This window comes from Vanellus vanellus (genome assembly GCF_965231255.1).
Source record: "Vanellus vanellus genome assembly, chromosome: 5".
In the NCBI taxonomy this organism is placed as follows: domain Eukaryota; kingdom Metazoa; phylum Chordata; class Aves; order Charadriiformes; family Charadriidae; genus Vanellus; species Vanellus vanellus.
In genome coordinates, this window is record NC_138910.1 from 24,865,626 (window position 1) to 24,880,488 (window position 14,863).

Consider the following 14,863-nt stretch of genomic DNA (forward strand, 5'->3'; position numbering starts at 1 on the left):
TTGGCACGGTATGTTGAAAATTTCAGTGAGCTATAGGTTTTAACTAGAGTTTGTGCTGTGTAACCAATAAATTTTTTTTCTTTAAATTTGCTAGACGGCTATTACTAGCTTTTAGTGCCAAATCTTCATTTTTACAGTACTGTGGGGAAAGGAAAGTAGAACTAATATGCACTTGGGGCGGGGGAGGGAGAAGTAGTTTAACATCTCAACAAAATTTTGCATTAGCTTTTTATTATTATTATTATCCCTAAGTAATATTTTGAAAGATCTTCATGTTTATTGGGCAATCAACACACAGTATTTCTACTTCAGTTCATTAGTAGCTTGTGTTCTAGCCAAAACATCTAGCAAGAGCAGCAAAAGTGGCAGGGTTAAGATTTTAAAAAGGAAAAAGTGCTATTTAAAAAGTGATTACTTTTTTTTTTTTCTTGCTCCCAAAGAAGAAAAACAGCAACAATCATTTCACAAGCATTACATTTCAGAAACCTTGAAAGAAACTGAAACATAACAAGTAAATGCAAGACTAGATTAGAAGAAATAGTATCGTTCCTCTTTCAGTCCCCAAAGAGAAATATAAATGGTGTTAACCCTTACAATAGCTAACTGAAACAAAAGCTTAGGATTATTCAATATTAAAAAGCATTTTCTCCACTGGCTATTATATCAACCTGTTCCTTAACAAGCATTTATGATACAAGTATCAAAGCAGAGCAAGTGTGAAGAGTTTACCACTTATTCTCAATTGACACCAGGCAAAACAGTAATTACAATTCCAGGATAGCAATGGATCTGAGGAAACCGATCCCCTCTTTTTTCTAAGGATACTGTTGCAATGGTTCTTGCATAGTTGCAAATATTTAAATCATACCAATGTATTAGTACATCCTTCAAATATCCAGCTAGTTCCTAAAACAACGCACAAGTTCAAAAAGACTTACTTCACTTTACCCAGTAAGGATTTTGCCTTGTCTTTTCAAAGTATCTTCATTTTAAATACTATTAAATGCTTAGCTACAATCAATAGCCCATAATTTTCTATTCTACTGAAAGTATGTGTCAAACAATGTTAACAGAAAATAGTAGTACTAGATATAAAATATAAATAAGGTCAAGCATTCAAAGGAGAAGTAATGCTCCACACACGCACAGTTATAGATGGCTTCCAGCTACTAGAAGACCTTAAAAAAGTCAATGTTCCCAAAAGCACGTCTTGTTTTCCAACAGTCTAAGCCTAAGAACATAATACCTTTCCCCACAAAGTTTGTCTCGCTCGACTGAAAACACAGCATCAGCACTCTGCACCAAATCAGCGTCGTGGTATTCCTGATGCATAATAAATTGCATTTGACTGAGGTAGCATGCTCACTATTCACCAAGCATGCAGACTATAAAGGCACATCAGTTCACTACTCTGTATAAACATGTTTCAAAAAAAATGCTCGTGGGAACAATTGTTCTAAACATCTATACCAGTACTACAAAATAGTAATATTCCATGCCTTTGTTTTTTGTTCTAGAAACACCCTGCCCACAAAAAAAATTTGCTTCTATCACCAAGTAAAAAGCATTTTTTTTAATTTATTTATTTTGTTCTATTGTTTCTCAGTCACTGAATAATAATGGCCAAAAGACAGCAACAAAGGTGTCCGGTTTCCTCAAATCTGCACAAACATTATTAAGCTCAGTCTTTTCAGACCAGAAGCCTTTTTCAATACTCAAAGTGTATTGCAAACCCACATATGCTTTCAACAAGCTTTTAAGTGCCAAGTTTGTAAGTGTTGTTAATACAACTCTGAAGGCCAGTTCTATATTGTGGTAATAGGTGATGAAAGAGAGAATCAAAGCCCTTAGTCTAACTGAGAAATGTTCAGAATTCACAGAGATTGGGGGTGGGAGGTGTGTCCAAGACTTAATAGAAGTCACACAAATCAGAAAAAAGAAAGAAGCGAGGCTTGCCCTGTAAGGAACAGAATACCAAAGTCTGCTACTTACTCCGTATTTTTGTTTTCTACTTTCATTTCGGCCTTTTATTATCATATTCCATTCCTCCCATTATATAGCAGAGGATGGCAATTGGAAAAACCCCAAACCAAATGACTTTGAATAGAATGGTAAAAGTTAAAATTGTAATGGATATTTGTTTCACAGTTCTTAACTAGAGTATGACAATGCTGTCCTTAAGCTATACAGAGAACACACAAATAAGTTTACATACGCATCAGATGAAAGATCCCATCACAGGCATTAATATGAGACAAGAAGGAATTTCCTAAGCCTTGGCCAGTGTGGGCTCCTTTTACAAGGCCAGCGATATCCACGACATTCAGAAAGGCTGGAATTTTGCTGAAATATAAAAGTTAAAAGATCCATTACTGAAGCATATTAACCAAAACTTTTGGCACAGAAATAAATTCAGAATATGAAAATCCAACATTCCTTTTTTCTAGAAAAAGTTATACATGACAGTAGCTTTCTTCCTTATTTAATGTGCAACATATAAAAGACAAGATCCCCCCTCCCACATAAAACGTCAACAGTTCTTTATTTTTCTGTCATTATTAATGTAAAATTAAGTAAACTAGTTTCTAAGTGTGGAACCATACTGACAACTATATGAATAATCAACCAGGCCTGGAAGACTGATGAAGTCAGTCATCTGTAACAAGCAGTTTTCATAGCACCAAAGGGATAAGATACAAAAATGGCCATTACACTCTGCTATGGCATAGCTTTAAGGTTACCATTTAGTTCAGTAAGTAAAGCAACTTTCTCAGAAGACAAGGGCATTTCTTTAATACAGTGGTGATTAAAACTAGCAGTGATCAGGGTTATGCAAGCAATTTGAAAAAAAAGCAGAAAACAAGTTAACTTGAAGCCAGCATTATAATGTAAACAGCTATGATGTTTTCTACCATAGTTAACAGCAACGGGTTAGGAGACATGTCTACATGACATTTTATATAGCAACAACAGAACAGTCATGAAGTTCAAATTAGCTTACAAAAAAATGAGGGAAAAAAGCTTTTAGAGCTATGAGAAATGCATGTGGCAATTTATAAACTGCAAGCTTCTTATACTCTGCAGATTCTCAAGTTGTTTTAAAACAAGCAAGTAACTTAATGGGCATTAATCTTTTCACATCTATTCCAAATCAAATTACTTCTCAAAATCTACCCGAGTCAGGGAAAAAAAAAACAACACAAACTTTGTGATAAGGTGTTGACTAAAAGCACCTTCATATGGTCTATGCAAATGACAACACCATCATAAATAGTGGCAGTGATAAAACCACACTGAAATTCTATAAATTCCTCACTTGCCAACAACCAGAAACCACACACCACAGTCATCAAGATCTCTAACTTGATGGCTTCAAAATAAATAATTGGAACACTACTTAATTTCCATCAAATACTTTAATTTATCACCATTATATATCATTAGCACTATGCTAAGATTAATACAACAGTTCACTGTTGTACTCACTGACTGTAGGTACAATGGCTTTAATAACAACGAGAAGGGTGTGACATGCTATCAAGTCTGCATGAGCATACAGTGCCAATTTGTAAAGCAGTGTAAAGCTTTCTTTAATGGTGAGTGTTCTTCAACATGAGATTCAAATCTAAAGAGAAAAATTCTACCTTAAGATGTCTTTTCCAAAGACCTACCATGGCAGTGCTGCTCACAGATGGAAGGAAGCGCATAGGTGTGAGTGAGTGCTAGGCATGGCCTAGACAGTGACCTCCTAGCCAACCTCATACAGAAACCTTCTCTGAACAGCATTACACTTCTGAAGTCTTTACTGGCCACAGCCTAAATTGAGCCTTATTTTTATTAGTGTGACAGCTTTCTGATATATATATATACAGTTTTTCAAATATTTAAGTATTTGACAGCATGACTGTCAAATCCGCAACAACAGAAAACTCCACTAGTATCAGGAAGCCACCCTTCTCTTCTTATCCTGATGCCTGTTATGGCAGCTATAGCCCAGACAGAAAAAGCTCTGCTCAGGGCTTAGATTGAACAAAACAAGTTTCCAGCTTTTTTATTAATGCTATCCCACTTCCATTTGGCTGCAAATAACACAAGACATAGTTTAATATTATCAGATGCACTACCTCACTTGAAATGAACTCCCTAATTTGGGAAGAGATGATCCATTAGAATCCGACTTAGTAGGCAACACCAATATTTCTGAAGGTGTGGTGACCTAAAAGCAAATGATCTTATCCTGATTTTGTTTTCAATCTTCCTTTAACACTTTCCAAGAAAAATTATTTCTTTCAAGTACACCAATTTCACAATACAACATCTGGACAAAATCTTTTTCTTTACCAAGGTGAAGCTCAAAGTATCACTAAACCTGTCAGGTGTAATAAATGAGGAACTTAATGCACATTTCATGTCATTAATACCTTCGTGATGACCTTAGAAACAAGCATGAATAGAACACAACGCCCAGAAGAGAGAGTTTAAGAAAATATGCAAGAGAATATTTACAACATAGCATGAGTTACTTAGATTCAGGTACACAATATGTTGACTTTTAGCTTCAAATTTCACTAGGCCCATGAAAAGAAGGGGAAGACAGATTTTGTGTACTGCAAGTTAATGCTGTTGAAAGCAGTAGAAAAAAAAAAAAAACAAACACATGAGTATAACTACATTTTGAAGTACACAAACTTTGAAAGTGTTACGGTTTTGTTCCACTATGGTTTTCTTCACAAACTATTTTTTTTTAAACTACCAGTACACAAACTCAAATGGAAACAGCAAATCCTTAAGCTTAACGCACTACCGAGAGTGATGTACATTCTGAAGACAGAAAACAGTAACTCTATTAATGCATTAACCCAATAACTCCTTTTGCCTGACAAAACCACAGAACTAATACATACCTCAGAAGAAGCAGCAGCAACTTCCCAGTCAGAATTGTTGTAATTCCTTGCTTTTTGACACATAACTAAGTCAATGATAAGGTAGAAAAATGCCACTATTTAAAGCACTTCTCCATTGTCATTTTAAACTGTGTTTTAAGAAAAACAAAGGTGGTGGTGTTCTCCTTCTATGCTCCCCTCTCATCATTCTGGTAGGATTAACTTCCCGGCCAGCCATCAGAAGAATTCACACTTTCACTACAAAGATGCCACGGTAGAGCAAGATACCTTCATATGCAGATGGACCACTCTATCACCAGAATCAAGCTCATTTGCTAGACAATGGAAAGAAAAAGCCAAGCACATTTATTTCACAATTTACAAATATGAGCAAGAGACCTTTGAAGACAAGCATCCGGGTTTCCAGGATGTTTTCTCACCTTCACCTTGGGTACCACAAAGCTAACATTCCAAGCAAAATAAAACCATCCCCATTCTTGGCAGCCCCTTTCCTAGGCCTAGATCTCTATTTCATCATAGAAAGATGAAGACAGAGAAAAGCTGAAGAAGGCACAAACTAGTCACGCTTGCCTATGCTCTGAAGGACAAAGCATAAACATCATGAAACTAAACAGAAAACACTGCAAAGAATAGGGGGAAAGTACCATGTATCTCAAGTATGTTTTAGTTCTTTTAAATGTAGAGGGCTTAACTGGATTGTTCTTTTTTTTTTTTTCCTCCTCCTCTAAACAGATTAATTTCCATTTCTTAAGATTCGTTAGTCAGCATTAGCATAATGTCACTGAGCCTCAAATGATCATCAGGAACAGGTGGCATCAACTGATCATTTGTACAAATCAGTGCAACACCAATCTACCATAAAGCATGTCACAAGAATTTATAATATGAAGCATTACCAAATCCAGAAGTATCTCCATATTTTAAGCCTAGGTATAATCCTTGAGCAAGAATTTTTTAACCTCACATAGAAAACAGCAACAGTGGGTTTGTGTTAGCATACTACCTTCACTGCAGGAGCTACTGTGCAACAAAGAGCACAAGACTCACTGGACCAAAGAGAGTAGTACAGTTTTGTAGTCCAGTGGTTAGCGTATTCATTCAGGAAGAAGAGACTTACGCATCCATTCACAGGGTTATGCATTTTGCAAGGGAGTTTCTCGAGATTCCACAAATAATTGTTTAGTTGAGAAACCTCACAGGCAGCATACACCTGGAACTTTGACTTAGACTAAAACATCATAACCAAGATGCTGTTTCTCTACCTGGATTTTTATTCTTCCAGGTTTCCACAATCTCCCTTCTCCAATGAAAACAATACCTCAATAATTTCTCTGCAGCATTTACTATAGTTTACTGAAATCTCACATTCACCAGGAGACCCTGGAATGCCACATGACAGCTTCAACTAAGTTCAAAATGCAGCAATTTTCCAGTAAGCCCAGTTGATAATTCTCATAACACACTTGCTTTTTACTCATTTCTTGAATAGTTTGAGAAATTTCTCTCCACTTAAACTCTACCTGATCCTAGGTCCCACATGCCAAAAAGGCCAGGTTCTTTAGTACTGGGGTAAAACGTCCAGCTCCCCTTTTCTCTTCGGTAAAGCCAAATGTGCTACTCATCCCCTGGTTCCAGCACAGGCTCTTCTGCCTTTAAAAGCTGTTATTTGAAATCTGTTAGAAAGAGGAAACTCTTCCTCCTTCCCGAAAATTCCTATAACTTACGTAGAAGTCATCTGTTAAGAGTTCACAAATGACCTGAAGTAAAAGTAGCAACATAGAAAGAGAACATGTATATTGTGAGAACTTCTTAGAAAGCCATTCAACTCTCAGTATGTCCTCACCGATATTTTTGGCCTCATTTCCAAACAGAAAAGAACAGTTCACAGTCCCTCCCTCTCCCAGGAGACTGTACTTCCAATTACAGCTTCTGCAGTCAATCTTGCAAGCAGTTTGGACCAACGTAAGCACAATACCTTACAGGTTAAAGGAATCTGCTTCTGAAGAACTAGGTACTGCAGATGAACCCTGGTCATTTCTATGCATGAACAATTTCATTAACAGCATTTTATCCACAGTACTGACAAACAAGACTTGAAACTAATAGCACACGGACCAGAAGTGAAAAATCTCCTAATTAAATTTCACTTACACAAATTGTAAAAAGGTAAAAGATTCAGTGTGGATTAAAGCACATACTTGGTGTCCCATGTATATCAAATGCCTGCATTCTCAAACTGTTCAGTACATTATTACAACAACAAAATACAACTAATTAAATTTTGCCCTCTCCCACCAGGCAGAAAAGATGATTCAAGTCACCACTACTTAAGGTCTTTCATTCACTGCTGGTAAATTATTCATTTGCAATGCTAGAAGCAGCATCACAGCCAAGCTGATTTACACAGGCTCAGAACTAACCAAAGAGCAGGTAAACTCAGTAACACCAAAGGAAGAAGCACATTAACAGCAGGATATACTTGCCAATTCTCAGTTGTTTTCTGTAAAAAATAGGATTGTCTTACAGATGCTGATATGCTAGAGTTACACCCAGTTAAGTTATTCGTGTTTCATTCTGGAATTACAGGTGGGTTTTATTTACATAAATGCTCTTTTTAAATCTAGAGTAAGTCCCCCATGATGTCATTGAAAAAGTCCCACTGCTGATCTGGTTTCTAAGCAAAACTTCCACCAACTGATTACATAATTTTGACTTCAAAACTTTATCAAGTATCTCAGTATGCTATCCTATAATGAGTTCACGAGAACTTTTATTTAATATTACCCAGGGCTTTCATGACCTAGACAACAATGGAAGTTACTCTGATTTAGTTCAGTAACCATTGCTTCAGCACTAAAGATCTGACTTTTAACAATCTACAATGCAACAGAACAAACTAAATCAATTTGCTGTCAAAAAGGGCAGAGATCCTGAAGTACACTAGACAGTGCTAGAACTGAAGGGTGGTAGCTACACTTTACATACTATCCTCCTGCAAGATAACCAGGACTGCTTTAAAATTTAAGTTTGAAAAGGATATCCAAGATAGATTAAAAACAGTCTAAGTTAAATAGAAATGTTTGCAGTTGCAATAAGCATTTTGTTCTGTGAACACATATGTGCAAGGCAATGCACTTGCTTACAGGTGCAAACAAACAAGGAATTAAGTGAATGCCACTAACTTGAGAAAGGAAGAACCAAACTACTTACATTTTACTCATTCCTGCTTATAGTCTCATTTGATTTTAACCAGAGGAAGCAGAAACATAAACTTTAAAATCCCTTTTTTTTAAATCAATGTTTTCACACAGGTTGATTACTATCAGCCAATACAGTCCTTCAGTTTTAACTATTTTCAGTTAAAACACAGCATAGGCTTGGATTGCTTCTACCCAAGTATTTCTTTTAGTTAATCATATAGTTTAAAGTAAAGGAGAAAGAATGAAAATAATTGCAGTGAGGAGATTATTTGGGGCACAAAATAAAAAAAAAAAAAAAGGGGGGGGGAGCAGTTTCCTCTACCCTCTCACTCAGAATGATTTTGAGGCTTGAATCAAGTGTCAGCACTGAGACGCATCTCCTGGTCAGGCACAGTATGGCACAGCTGTGGTAGTACGCAGGACTGTGTACAGGCTAAGACTGGTGGGTATATATACTCAGAGGCTTTCAAGATACATGAGTTGTGACACAAATCACTTGTCCAAATGACATCAGTTTGACATAATTACACTAAAAAAATATTTTTAGCCTTAAGGTGATTGAGCAGCATCTTAATGAAATTTAGAAGAAATAATAGCTTTATTCATAATAAAGAATAGCTTTATTAAAGTTCTTACTAAGTTACTAAAATTTCTTTAGATGTGCTACACACACAGTTCTTTTCTTGTTTAAGAAATCCACTGCTTCTAAACACAAAGTGTCTGGTTAAAATATTAACTGCAATTAACAAATCAACCGTTTCTGGCTTTCAAATCCCAATTTTCAAGGCAGGAGCTACCTGCTGAGATGAAGAATCTCTCTCTTCCATTTTAGAGTTTGCAGATCTCATCCTCTACTCCCTGCTTAAGATTCCTAAATACGAGGGGAGGGAATACACCTTTCTGCTTTAGTTCCTGCTGAAGTGAATCAGTCCAAAGAAAATATTCTCTTTCTAATTACTAAACCCTAATGCAATCATCAGTCCATCAAACCTTGCCTGAAAGTAGCCATACTAGGGGAACGGGAGTAGGAGAACAACAAAATAAAAAGCCAAGTCTTTCCTTTCTGAAAAAGCTACGCATTGGCACAATGTAACAAATACAAGCTTTCACTGAATATTGCATAAAATTTAGAACAAACAAGTAAGTAATTTAAATACATAAATTAAGTTAGTAACAGAATATAAACTAAGACCTTGAAATCACAAGCATTCAGAATTATTTTTAATATATTAAGGTCTTTTCTTTTTTTAATGGCCAGTTTCATTCGTACCAGAAAGCGAGCAGTAGGTAACATTAAAGCTCAAGGAAATTTGCTCAGCTAATTCATGTGGCAGCAACACAGCAGTTTTTACTGGAAGTTCTTGGAGCCCACCTTCTGTGTAAAGTCTGTATCAATGAACTTATTTATTTTAAACAGTCATATACATCCATCCACTGCTGCAGAAAGAAAAAAAGTACTTGTTATAAGTTTTGGCAGTGTACCTTAATCTATTAAGTAGAGATTTACCTTTATGTAATAGTGTCTAAATTGTTGCCTACATGATTTCATTTACAAACATTTACATTTCCCATCCAAGCTGATGCTTTCTACTTTTGCAGATAGGAACAGATCTTCAAGCAACAAACTGTACCTGAAGAGCCTAACTCTTCCTCTGATGGCAGAATGGCCACAAACTCATACTAGCAATATTCTCAGCAACAGAGTTCATCTCTATAGTAGCAGTCAGCTCAGCGTGACAGACAGCGACTGCCAGCCTGGTCCAGTCCCACTCTTCCCTTCCCTTGCTCACAGCACACATCAAGACAAGATTATTTTGGCCTGCGGTACATTATTTTAGTTACAACAAACTCCCCTTTCTTTTTTTTTTCCCCACCTCCCAACAATGACTGCATTTATGTGATGACTAAGCGTAACATATGGGAAATAAAAATCTAAATGCTTTAGATTTTAAAAGACAAAATCTTGAGGCTAGACAAGAGCATAATTTAAAGAGAACTCGCTGTTTATAAAACATTCTGCGTGCATAGATTGATTACATCTACTAATCCAAACAAGTGGAAGATTAACACAGAACATATTACATAAAGATGAAGCACAAAATCAAGACTATACAAGAGAAATTAAGGGATTTAAATTACAATTCAGTTGTATATCTTCATGACCATAGCCGCCTTTTCCTGAGTTAGACTCAGACAGACAAGCACAAATGCCCAAGAACTCACCTCAGTCACTGCTTTATTAGTTATAGTGAAATGTTAAAATCATATAAGCAGCACATGAGCTCAGGAGCTATAACTACCCACTAATCCCCACATCCATTGATTTTAAGTAACATACTAACTTAAAAAAGTCAAAAGCCCATTCAAATTGAAGCTGATTTACTATTTATATCCAGCTTATTATTCAATTCTTTATATTTACTGAACACAGATTCACCAAACATACTATCTTCATTAATATGTATGCACGATTTTTTTTTCCAGAGAGAAAGAGAGAGTTTGCCAATCAGAGAACACAGATACAGGTATTTACAATCTTGGCACTCCTTGTAAGGATAGATGGCCAAAGGCAGGACGAGGGGAGACATAATAAACTCTCTCTCACTTCAACGATTAATTTAGAAGTAGCCAGTCATAGCTAAGTGAGAAGAGAGAGATTATTTATGTGGCCAAAGCAGGAACAACACTACAATTTAGAACAAATCCGTCAATGAAATTTAAAAGCCACACCTTTACCTCTGCACAATCTACAGCCAGTAAGTTTTGTCTCAAATTCAGCAGTTTTGGTTTATGATCCATACAGTAACCAGTATGGTTAATACTCACTTGAGCAGGAAAAACAAGTTAACATGTTATAACAATCCGTCTAAACAAACAGCTCCATATTAATGCTTTTTTCAGTATTTAAAAAGTGCACAGAAGTTTCAGACGGAAGCAACTTGTTTGGACATGAAAATTAAGTTAACAAATGGATTTTTGATCAGTGACTAATTAATTTTTTAATTGTGGGTGTAATCTGGCTCTAAAACAGAGGCCCAGGTGTTGAACAAAAGCACAGACGTACATGCTAATTTGCCCTGTGATTTATGTACACTCACTTTATTCAAGATACCTCTGCAAGTAACTGCAAACTGAAATTAGCAAGTCACAAGTGTCTTCTGAAGTTTCCGTTTTCTGAAAGCATCTTAAATTTTGCTGTTCAAGCAAAAATCCAGTTCCCAGGCTGAATATATAGAGCAGATTACAGAAAAAGTCAATAGCAAAAAACACTGATGTGACAGAATTAATATACTCCTAGAATAAAGAAACAATTAGAAGAGACATATTGTAGGAATATCCCTGAATATACCAGGTAACAAGTAGCAGAGCCCATAAAAAGGAGAAAGTAAGCCAGGCTGCCCATAAAGCTTACTGCCAAAAGATTGAAGACACAGGTATGTTGACGGGTATTTGTTTGGCTACCTACAGCATATACAATATTCTGAATGATACAAAATACAGGGTGGAAACCTTTACAAATGAGCAACCTCATGACACGTTAGCTATGTCCACTACCGCTCATTTTCCAAATCTCTTCAGAAGATCCTCCAAATCACCTGGGAGTAACTACCTTCAAAGACAGGAACACCAAGCACCAAATGGTGCTGAGCAATGACTATCAGCTCCTGGATTTCTCATTCTCACACCACAAATTTCACAAGGTATAATCCAAGTACATAAGTAATTTTACATTCTAAAACAGATGTCAGTAAAAACTTAATTATAGTTGCATTAAACTTCTACAAAAGCTTTGGGTTCAGTAATGCTATTTCAGCTGCTTAACTGAAGAAAAACATTAAGAATTTGACTTACCTTGGAGGTTTGTGATACTGGCATAGGAAGTCAAATCTGTCATCTGGCACAGGTACTCGACTTTCATTTGGATCAATAGTACAGAAAGGAAAGTTTTCTGCTGCCGCTTGACTCTTTGTTAACACATTGAAAAAAGTTGATTTCCTATAAGGAAAATACACACATTCTTAAAGAAGTTCAAATTAGAGGCATTTAAAAGGGCTGGATAGTAACACATCTTATTCCAACCCAAAAGCAATACCAAACTTTCCCTTTAGCGATCTTTCCAACAGCGATCACTGCCCTGAATCTAGTACAAGACACTTTCAAATACACATATGAAGTGTCCCATTGAAACACAATAATGTTTACCTCTCTTCCCTGCCCTTAAAAATTCTCCTAAGTGACTACAGTGCACATGCCAGTTTGCAAAGAAATTTAAAGTCAAAAGCAGAGCACTGCTCTACTGGCCACTACCCATTTTCCTCAAGCACAAAGTGAGAAAGTAATAAGGATGCTTGAAACTTATTCTGAGTGAACTACTTTTGCCAAGACTCACCAGCTCTTTCCACAACTCTATTGTTTCTTCAGATTGATTTACATATTAACACAATTTCAGTATCCAAGCAATAAAAGTCAACAATCAAAAGAGAAGGGCATAGAAAGCAAACCACATCAATTAATCAGTTACAAGTAATCTTTTGTGCGTGTGAAGATACAGTTCCACCTTACCAAACATTTTTCATCCTTGTTAAATATCAATGGAAAAAACCTGCAAGTGGTATCAGAGAAAAAGAACACTTTCACTTAAACCAAATAGCAGATTATTCTCTTAGTTGGTATTTATTAAACCAAAAGAGAACAATTCTTGAGTTACTTCTAAGAAATAGTTTTTAATCCGCCTGAATCTTCTACCATAAATATTCTGGTGGTTTTGTTTGTTTGTTTTGCTGTGGGGTTGGGGTTTTTTTGTTGTTGCTTTTTTTTTTGCTTTGGGGATTTTTTATTTTTCTTTTTTTTTTTTAAGTTTCATGTAACTTCTCATCCAAAATCTGGAAGCTGCCCTGCATACAGCCAACATGCTCAAAAGTCCGCCACAATTTTCTCTAAAACTTACATCATAACATAACTGCAAATGCTATTTTTCTCCATTGACATGTTATACAATGTTACTGCTAATTATTTCCCTTCTGATGTGCAACTAATCTACACCCTGAAAAATAAACGATAATGAGAAGACAACAAAACAGTACTTAGGGCTCTGAAACATACTCAAAGACTTTCCCTCTAATATTTTAAAGATGTAAAGTTTGAGAATGCTGAGAACTTCTTTTAGTAAATATGATACACAGATTAAAACCAATAGTTTCATGCAGATATTCTCCAGGTAACTCATCATCCTTTTAAAGTGCCTTAAGTATAGCTCCTTTGAGGAGGAGCCATAACAACTACAGATGAGAAGCGTGACAGAGAACAATTCATCTTCCATCATCTCTCCCAAACCGTAACTGACACAACTTTTTTTCCATTACAAACTTTGAAGACGTTTCAATTAAGGAAGTCCTCTTCACTGCAAATGAAATTATGGTATCATTAACCCCTTCCTGCGCACATCATCCTCTCCAAAAAAATAAAGTATAAAAGGAATTTGTATGCACGTGCATGTGTGTATGCATATTTGCATAAAACAGTGCATTACACATACACAACAATGCAAGTAAGGAAGTGAAAAACATAGCAATTGCTAAATTCTATAAAATACTAAGAACTTTTTTTCTTTTAATTCTTCACTATTCTCTTGTCCAGACTTGTACATACCAGCCTCATGCTATCCGATTGTTTTACATCGCTCCACCTATAAGTAGCTCAAACTAAAGATGCAGGTCTATTACTGAGCAAAAAGCCTCAGATTGTATCCTTCAGCTCGCATACGCATCTATAGGCGCCTGTCTGGACCCAGGAACTATGCCAGGTCACTCCACCTGGAGCAGAAGCAAACTCAGGGAGAGCGGGGAGCCCCGGCCTGCCGGGCGGTCCCGGCCTGCTTCCCCGCCCCGCCGCCGGCCCCCAGCCCCGCGCTCCCCTGACCACCTACCCAACGTTGGGCAGCCCGACGATCCCGATCTTCAGGGACGTCCCAAACCTCCCGATGATCGGGTGCGACTTAACCCCGTCTCCGCCCTTTTTCGGGGGCATCTGGAAAAGGACAGAGCAGGGTACGCTGAAGGCCCCGCCACAAACCCCGCCCCCCCCTCCTCCTCCACGCACCCTCCACCCCGTCTCCTGCGGGCGAGGGACGCTCCATGGCCTCCGCCACGAAAAGGCCGAGGCGAAACACCCCACCACCTCCGCGCTGCCAGCCGGAAGCGCCGGCGGCTCCCAAACCCCGGCAGCCCCTCGTTTCCCCCCCCCCCCGACCCCGCTCCAGCCCACTCCGACCCGGCAGAGGGGCCTGAGGCCGGGGGGAGGGAGGGAGGGGGGGAGGGAAGCAGGCGGGCTCAGCTCACCTCAGCTGGCTGCGCGGGCCCCCCGCCTGAGAGGAAGAGGCGCGAGCAGCCCTTCGCACGCGGACACGCCGGCGGAAGAGGCGGGGCCGAGGCCGCTCATTGGTCGGCAGAGGCGCTGAGGGGAAAGGTCATCCCCGGGGGAGGGCGGCCATGGCGACAGGCTCCGCGCCGCGGCCTCTCGCCATGGCCGCCCTCCTTCCATCCCTCTCGGTTCCCCGGCAGGTACACGGTGTGGGAATAAGCTACGAACAGGATGGGTAGAAGCCCTCTGCAGCCCTGAGCGCCTGGAGCAGTGAGCCGTCGCGGGGGATGGAGGGGGGCGATGTCTCCACACCAACTTATGGGAGTTACCTGATTATGGGCTGTGGGGACTCCCATCTGCTTTACAGAAGTGACTCACAGAATAGCTTGAGTTGGAAGG

The 14,863-nt window shown here is 38.2% G+C and overlaps 1 protein-coding gene across 2 annotated transcripts in view; it reads right to left on the bottom strand.

The window, feature by feature from the left end:
* Positions 1–14,493, bottom strand: part of OLA1 (Obg like ATPase 1) — a 103,180-nt gene extending 88,687 nt beyond the window's left edge. Inside the window, exons 1-4 of one of the 2 annotated variants that reach the window (XM_082483342.1) lie at positions 14,443–14,493; positions 14,031–14,131; positions 11,957–12,100; positions 2,216–2,343 (exon numbers count right to left, since the gene is read on the bottom strand). In XM_082483342.1, the coding sequence (XP_082339468.1) occupies positions 2,216–2,343; positions 11,957–12,100; positions 14,031–14,131 (373 nt within the window). In that variant the 5' untranslated portion in view covers positions 14,443–14,493. Of the gene's footprint in view, positions 1–2,215; positions 2,344–11,956; positions 12,101–14,030; positions 14,132–14,203; positions 14,406–14,442 lie in introns of those variants that run through there. The other variant, XM_082483343.1, reaches the window with a different exon arrangement.
* Positions 14,494–14,863: the final 370 nt, after the last annotated feature.